At 25.2% G+C, this 9,083-nt stretch overlaps 2 protein-coding genes across 2 annotated transcripts in view; one reads left to right on the top strand and one right to left on the bottom strand.

The window, feature by feature from the left end:
- The window catches only part of LOC117177521 (tigger transposable element-derived protein 2-like), a 29,494-nt gene extending 22,478 nt beyond the window's left edge, over window positions 1-7,016 (bottom strand). The window contains exons 1-2 of the mRNA XM_033368289.1: window positions 6,725-7,016; window positions 6,496-6,626 (exon numbers count right to left, since the gene is read on the bottom strand). Coding sequence (XP_033224180.1) covers window positions 6,496-6,626; window positions 6,725-6,992 — 399 coding nt within the window. The 5' untranslated portion in view covers window positions 6,993-7,016. The remainder of the gene's footprint in view (window positions 1-6,495; window positions 6,627-6,724) is intronic.
- The window catches only part of LOC117175921 (ribosome biogenesis protein BRX1 homolog), a 101,990-nt gene that overhangs the window by 46,233 nt on the left and 46,674 nt on the right, over window positions 1-9,083 (top strand). The gene's annotated exons all lie outside the window — the stretch shown is intronic.

Genomic DNA, 9,083 nt, shown 5'->3' with positions numbered 1-9,083 from the left:
ATATGTCGCCCAAGAAGCCGCTATCGCTAGTTAAATTAAACATACGCAAATATTCGGAGCCAAATAATATCTTTGTTGGTTCGTTCTTTGATCGCTAGCATTTGATTTCTTTTATTCAATACCTTAGCATAAACCTAACATCCGGACTTCGCCTTATCTTAGGGATCATCCATATATTACGTAAGATTTTTTTCTTTTGTTTATATCGCTGTGTCCTTTTCAACTTGATAAAAATATTATTTTCGTCTTTATTCAAACAACAGAAAAACGTCTTACGTAATATATGGACAATCCCTTAAGACTAAACTTGATTAATACTGACATACAATAATTATTTCTTAACTTATGCGTCGTAAATCGTACACAAAAATTCTAGAACTTTTTCTGACCTAATTTCCTGCGATCTGAGATAATTATTATTAATTCCTAATTTTTTGATGTACTTTTCAAATTTGTATATTTCCTTTTTCCCGCGATTTTCTCTTGCCATCTAGTGACGAAAGAGCGAGCCTATAGTCGCTCGTAACAATCACTCCCTGTTTTTGCATTGTAAGCAATGGGAGCAGGCCACTTTTTAAAAATTTTTTAATAAAAAAAAATTTATTTTTGTAAAAAAAAACATTGAAAAGAAAAGAATGTTACACATTTTATATTTCAAAACAATTTTCCAAACGATGTATATAAATGCTAATGGAAAACATGAATTAAACGTCACCAAATAAACTTGGTAAAGTTGAATATTAGATTTTAATTTGAATAAAAAGTTAAATATATTCCTTTTTATATCTGAAAACGCAGTAAATAATATTTATATCAATAAAATATATAAATAGTCTTGTGAAAAATGTTTTAATAGTATACAAGTTTAAACTTAATATTAGAGGGCTTAGTGAGTACTTACACTATTGAATATAATGAGAAAAATGTAATTGAAATCGAATTAAATTTTTATTCATGAACATACAGCATAAAAATATGTAAAGAACATTAAAAATAGTTTATTCAATAATTCAACTTGTTGAAAAAAAAACTATTTTTCAGAGGAACAAATATAAATTATAATGTTATAAAACGTCTAAGACGTAAATATAATCAGTTTTAACATCTTTTTGTTTTAAAGACTTAAAAGGATATAATAATAAAAGAAAGCAATTAAAGAAATTTATTTTTTTATTTTTCACTGATTATTAAATAAAATGGTTTCAAATGTAAATTTAGTTCAATTTAATTAGAAATACATTGTATGCATTATATATTCATAAGCGAGAGTATTCACATGGTAAGTTTAAACTTAGTACTATTCAAATTTTATCTCCGGGTTTTTTTTACATTCCATTAACAATATTGTTAATTTGTTTTCGACAATAAACTTTAAGAATAATATTTTACTTTTTATTCAAATCCAAATCTAAGATATATTCCACTTTGCCAGGATTATTGAACAACCATATAAATCATATTTTGTCTTTAGTATTCATCGAAAGTGATTGGAAAAGAATTTTGAAATGTTAAATGGAAATAACATTTTGTTTACTAAAAAATTAAAAAAGTGATTTATTCCCATTGCTTTCTATGTAAAAGCTGGGAGTGATGGGACAACTAGCGCCGCGCTGGAGATATTAGGAACTAATCAACTTAAGACAGTTGCGGGGTCAAATTAAAATCTGAAATATGGAGAGATGCACAGAGATGGCGAACGTTATTTACTTGGACGGGGCTGAATTTTACATGTTTGAATAATTGATATAACCTCTTATAAAGCTGTTCAATCGATTTAATTTTAATTTTAAGAGTAAAAATGTTAAGAAAAAGTGTAAAAAAACATTTCAGGAGGGGAAACAGTGGGAAAACATTAATTTCGAGGGCGAACGAACACTCGTGTTCCACATGCTCGGAAATGTTGTCGATTATGAAGGACAATAAACACTTATATTATTATTATTTTAAAAATAATTTGTTCAAGAATCTGATAAATAATGACAAATACTGAATTAATTGCTCAATATTAGTTATTTCTATTATGCAATTGGGTATTTTTGGAGTAAAGAATTCGAAAATCCCGCCCACACAGTTACGTGATCAAGTGTAAAATACATTTGTAGAAAACTAAGGAGTAATATACGTGTCGAAAACCATGTAATATACGTAAAGTTCTTAAATTCCCGAGAATTTAAGTTCAGGCTATATAACCAAGAATATAACAGAATTTAGGAGAAATTAAAAGAATTCAAGGGAATTTAAGAATTTAGGATTTGTAACAATATTTTTATTTTTCCGGTTATATCAGCGGCTGAATATAAATTATTTTGTAACTCAGACATATTCCGGAATTACAGTGTTTCATATATAAATTTAAAATCTTCAACTATATTAATTCATTTCAAACAAAAAAAAAAGTTTTTTCTACTTTAAAAAATAACTTTTTAACAAAATAATTGAATTTTTAACATAATAGTTGAATATTCAACCTAAGAAGACAAATTGTCAATAAAACAGTGTCATAGTTTTGATTTTAATTTAAAAAAAATGAAATTTATACAACAAAAGAAAAGAATTTTAAAACCAAAAGGACGAATTTCCAACAAATAAAGACTTTTCACTCAAAAAATAAATAAAAGTTTATCGAAATTATTGAACCTTTAAATCAAAAGACAAATTTTCTTTATAAAAATTCAATTTTCAAACAAAAAATATCACTGTTCAACAAAAAATTATTTTTCTACGAAACTGATGCATCTTTACGCCAAAAAAAGGAAATTTCAAACTTAAAAATTATTTGTTACAACAAAAAACGCGAATTTTTAACTAAAACATATCAATTTTAAAAAAAGTGGAAAAGTTCCATTTTCTGTTAAAAAATGAATTCTAAAAATGTCACAATGTAGTATAACTTTGACTCAAGTAGTTGAATTTTCAATTTAAAAAGATTAATTTTTAACAAGATAGTTAAACTTTTAACCAACGAGATAACTTTTCAACTTAAAATATTAATGTTTAACAAAAAAAGTATTTTCTTAACAAAGCGATTCAACCAAATATTTTAAACAAATTAGTTGAATTATCAAGCAAAGAAGAACGATTTTTAGCCAAAAAATTGCATTTTCATACGAAAAATGAAATTTCTTCTATAACAGATATAGTTTTAAATCAAAAAGATACATTTTCAAAAAAATAGTTAAATTTTCCGTTGAATAAGGTTTTAGTCGACTTTTCACTCAAACTATGAATCTTTTTACAATAAATAATTTTCTACGAAAAAAATGGAATTTTCAATCCAAAAAGACGAATTTTTAACAAAAAATGATAACTTTTTAATAAATTTTTTTGTTACAAAAAAAGTTGAGTTTTCATCCAAAAAAGATTCCATTTAACTCCGTAAATTCTCTTTTGAAATTTATTCTCCTTGTTTAAAAATTCTTCTTTTTAGTTAAAGTTGTAAGTATTTTAATTAAATAATAATAATCTTAATCAAAAATTCATCTCTTAGGTTCCAAATAAAATTTCTTGGCTGAAAGTTCAAGTCTTTTGTTACAAATTATTTTGTTGAAAAATAAGCGGTTTGATTGAAAACTTGTTTTTTTTTATTTGGATAAATAAGAATTTTTTGCCATAAATTTAAATATTTTGTTGATTTTTTTTTTGTTTAGTTCAAAATCATTATTGTTTTGAACTAAAAAAGTAACTATTGTTCCAGTTGTATATTCCATAATTTTTTAAAAATTTATCTCTTGCAAATAGTTGCATTTTTATCAAAAAATATTAAGTTTATCGTAAAGCAAAAGAATTTTGTTTAGAAAAAAGTTGAGTTTTCATTCAAAAAAATCCAGTTAACTCAGTAACATCAAAAATTGAATTTTTGTAACAAAGAAATAAGTTTCTACGAAAAAAATTGAATTTCTAACCTAAAAAAAACGAATTTTTTCTACCAAAAAGGATGATTTTTTAACAATATAGTTCAATTTTCTACCAAATTGTTGCATTTTTATGCCCAAAAAATATCAATTTTGTACTAAAACAGATGAATTTGTACTAAAAAACGAATTTTTTTTTATGAGTGGAACTTTCATTCAGAAAATATTTCAGTTCATTTATAAACACCAAAATATAAATTTCTAGCAAAAAGTCCATTTTTTACAAAATAGTTAAGTTTTTGAGAAAATACTATACTAGCTTAATTTCTGATAAAGAAGGTAAACTTTAAAATGAAAAAGACAAACTTTGAAAAAAAGAGTTGAATTTTAAACCGAAAAGTTTACGAAAAAATGCAATTTTGTATTAATTAAAATAAATTCTGAGATTCTCATAAATTCTCAGAGAATTTATTTCTCGGTTATATTCTCGGTAATTTTCTCATTCTCGTCACCGTTCTCAAAGTAATATAACCGGCTCAGAACTCTAAATATTTGTGGGCCCTCCAGCGTCACGGCCATTTTAGTTGTGCATTGCACTGCGCATGTACGAAAGATGGTCATTTTTCAAGAGAAATCAACTTTTTGTAACTTTTCACAGCAGGGATCGGTAGGTTCACTTCACGTTTAGTTTCTGGGGACTCTACGAGGGCGCACTGGTCCGGGAGTTAGTGACCCCTTTAAAATACATTTCCATTTAAGGGTTGAAAATTAATCTTCTTTAGTTGAAAAATTCAACAATTAGTTTAGAAATTCATGTATTTTGATTAAAATTTGTCTTTTTTGGTAGAAAATAAATCTTTTTATGTGAAAATTTAACAACCTTGTTTTAAGTTGAAGAAATTAGTTGAAGATGCTTCTTTTAAATAAAACAAGTCATATTTTTATAGGAAAAATCATCCTTTATTTTCCTATTTGACAGAAAAATCTTTATTTGTTGAAAATTCTTGCTTGTGGTTGGAAAATTCATCTTTTTATTTGAAAATTTGGCTAATTTGTTGAAAATTCCTTTATCTTTTTTTTTTCTAATTAATTTTTTTTATAGAAAATTTAGTACAAAAATTCGTATTTTTAGGTAGAAAATAAATCTTTTTAAGAGAAAATTTAACTATCTTGTAAGTTCAACAAATTAGTTAAGAATTAATGTTTGTTAAAAATTCATAATTTTATTTGAAAACTTAACTATTTTGTTGAAAGCTCTAGTTTTTTAAAATAATTTGTTCTCTGAAAACTTAATTTACATTCATGTAATTTCTTAGAAATTCGCTTGAAATATCAATTGTTTTTGGTTGAAGTTTTATCTTTTTTGTTTGAAAAATCGACTGTTTGTTTTGAAAATTCATCTTTGTAAGTAGAAAATTCAAGTTTTTGTTTAAAAATTTCATTACTATGCTAATTTTTTACAGTAAATTTAGCTTTTTGCTTAAAAGTTCAACATTTCGCATGAAATTATTTTTCTACTTGACATAAAAATCATTATTTGTTAAAAATTTATTCCTATGGTTGGAAAATTCATCTTTTTATTTAAAAATTTTCCTTGTTTCCTGAAAATTCCTTTTTTTTTAAATTAATTTTTGTATAGAAAATTAACTGTTCAATGTCTCGTTGGAAATTGATCTTCTTCAGTTGACAATTCAACGATTTGTTTAACAATTCATGCATTTTGATAAAAATTTGTCCTTTTAGGTAGAAAATAAATCTTTTTAGGAGAAAATTTAACTACCTTGTTGTAAGTTTAACAAATTAGTTTAGAATTAGTTTTTTTAGTTAAAAATTCATAATTTTATTTGAAAATTCAACTATTTTTTTGAAAGTTCTAGTTTCTTTGTTTGAAAGTAATTTTTTCACTGAAAACTTAACTTTTCAATTTTTCGTTCAAAGTTGATCTTTCTCGGTTAAAAATTCAACTATTTTTGTGAAAACTCATGTCGAAAATAAAAAATATTTGATTAAAAAGTCCGTTTTTTTCGGTCCAGAAATTCAACTCTTTTGTTGGAAAATCAATTTTTTAAAATAGAAAATTGATCTTTTGGCTTAAAATTTCATCATTTTGCATGAATGTATTTTTCTACCTGTACAGAAAAATTTTTATTTGTTGAAAGTTTGTCCGCATAATTGAAAAATTTATCATTGAAGTTAAAAATTCATCTTTTTATTTTAAAATTTTACTATTTTGTTGAAAATTCTTTATTTTTTTTATTAAAAATCAATTTTTTTACCAGAAAAGTGAACTTCCATTTTTGGTTTAAAGTTGACCTTCAGTTGAAAATTTAAATATTGGTTTGAACATTTATATATTTTGTTGAAAATAATCTCTTTGGATGCAAATTTAACTACCTGGTTGTAAATTAAACAACTTTGATGAAAATTAATATTTTGGTAAAAAAATTCACCTCTGTTATGAAAATTCATTTAGACATTTGGTTAAAAATTCGCCTTCATTGGTATAAAACAAGTCATCTTATTTGGAAATTCATTTATTTATTTGAAAAATTATCAATTTAAAAAAAAAAATTATTTTTGAAATCCACCATTAAACATGAATAATTATAAACATTAGGCTGAAACTAAAGTTTTTTAAACATACCTTAGCCTCTTTGGCAGATCGGTCGTGACGCTTCCGTTTCTTCCTTTTTACATGGACTCGTTTTTCATTGGCTAAGTTTAGAGAAGGCACCCAATCAGGATGATCCTTATTCGTCAAGACAGCTGGACGTCCTATATGATACAAAAAATTACAAACAAGTTGTAATAATTCTTCAGCTGAAGTGTGGGTAAACATAACCTCACTCAGGACGCATACCCGTCTTCCTTACCACAGATAAAATGCTCTTCACAAATCCGGGCATTTTCCAATTGAGTTGCACTCAAAGGACCCCGACGCAAAGCACTTATCCACATTTCCCTTCTTTTCGTAGATAATTTAATAAGTTCACTTGTTGGAAGATTACTAGGTCCAAGACGAGATTTCCCCACGAACTTTTTATTTTCATCATTTATTCCCTTTGGTATTCGATAAAATTTTGTGCCTGGATGCACAATACTGTGTTTATTGCACCCTATTACGAAACAGTACCTTACCATTTTAATTATAGTTTATTTCAAAGCGTCTTCAAAGTATGCCGTTCGTATACTGGCAATTTATTTTCACTGATTGTTATTCCCCCACAGGTCCGGGCATCTTTTCTCAACACGCATGCGTCGCGTTATCAGCTGGATTGACTACCATTGGCGCTCTTATTTAAATTGATTAAATGTACAAGAAAATTGTTTGCAACAAATGACACTTGTAAAATTATTGAAACTAATTCTCCGGTCTTTAAAAATAAATAATTGATTTAAGATTGAAAAAAGGGAATACCATTTTAATAGCAAATATGAATTTTAAATAATTTTTATGGTTTTATGTACTTTAGAATTATTATTTTTTGTAACCGCGAAGTATGCTCAATGCCAAAAAGATTATAATTTTTAATCAGAAATAATTTAATTTATCCAAAAAAGTCCAATTTTCAACAAAATAGTTGATTTTTCAACCAAATTGTTAATTTTTTAGCCAAAAAAACACATTTTATATAAAACAGTTGCATTTTTAACCGACACATTTTGCACTTAACAGATAATTTTTTAATGAAACTGATGAATCTTCAACAACAAAAATGATCGTTAACAAACTAGTTTAACTTTTAACCAACCCGTTGAACTTACATGAAAAAAATTAATTTTTGACGAAAAATGTTAGTTGGTACAACAACAAATATGATTTTAATTTTTAACCAAAATCAATTAAATAAAAAAAAAACCTTTTCAACAAAAAAGTTGATTTTTTAACCAAATTGTTAATTTTTAAGCGGAAAAGACAAATTTTCTACAAAAAAGTTTGCATTTTTAACCAATAAAGTTAAGTTTGAATGAAAAAGTTCCTTTTCAACAAAATAGTTGAATTTTCTGCCAGAAAAGTAGAACTTTCGCCTCCAAAGAGACAAGTTTTCAAGAAAATAGACACATTTTGCACAAAAAAGATACATTTTTATCTAAACTGATGAATCTTCAACCAAAAAAATTGATTTTTAACAACCCAGTTAAACCTTTAACCAAGCCGTTAAATTTACATAAGAAAATGATTTTTTGACGAAAAACTTTAGTGGGTACAACAACAAAAAAGATTTTAATTTTTAACCGAAATCAATTGAGTTAAAAAAAAACCTTTTCAACAAAAAAGTTGATTTTTCAACCAAATAGTCAATTTTTTAGCCAATAAGATAAATTTTCTACAAGAAAGTTTGCATTTTTAACCGATAACGTTAACATTCATGAAAATAGTTGAACTTTATGCCAGAAAAGTTAAACTTTTATCCCGAAAGCGGCGATTTTTTTAGAAAAAAGTAAAATTAAAAAAAAAGACAAATTTTCAACAAAACCGTTGATTTTGCAACCGAAATGTTAATATTTATGTCATAAAGACAAATTTTTTACAAAACAGTTGTATTTTTAACCGATGAAATTAATTTTTAATGAAAAAGTTAATTTTCAACCAAATAGTTGAATTTTCTCCTAGAAAAGTAGAACTTTCGCCCCCAAAAAGATAAGTTTTCAAGAAAATAGACACATTTTGCACAAAACAGATAAATTTTTAACTAAGCTGATGAATCTTCAACCAAAAAAAAATTGATTTTTAACAAACTAGTTTAACCTTTAACCAACCCGTTAAATTTACATAAAAGAAAGAATTTTTTACGGAAAATTTTAGTTGGTACAACAACATATATGATTTTCATATTTAACAAAAATAAATTAAATATAAAAAAACCTTTTCAATAAAAAAGTTGATTTTTCAACCAAATTGTTAATTTTTAAGCCAAAAAGACAAATTTTTCTACACAAAATTTTGCATTTTTAACCGATAAAGTTAAGTTTCAATTAAAAAGTTAATTTTTCAACCAAATAGTTTAATTTTATACCAGAAAAGTAAAACTTTTATCCTTAAGCGGCTCTTTTTTAAAAAAACAGTAAAATTTTTAACAGAAAAGACAAATTTTCAACGAAAAAGTTGTTTTTTATACCAAATTGTTAATTTTTAAGCCAAAAAGACAAATTTCCTACAAAACAGTTTGCATTTTCAACCGATAAAGTTAAGTTTTAATGAAAAAGTTAATTTTTAATAAAATAGTTGAA

The sequence above is a fragment of the Belonocnema kinseyi genome, chromosome 7 (genome assembly GCF_010883055.1).
Source record: "Belonocnema kinseyi isolate 2016_QV_RU_SX_M_011 chromosome 7, B_treatae_v1, whole genome shotgun sequence".
NCBI lineage: Eukaryota > Metazoa > Arthropoda > Insecta > Hymenoptera > Cynipidae > Belonocnema > Belonocnema kinseyi.
This window is presented reverse-complemented; position numbering and strand designations above follow the sequence as displayed.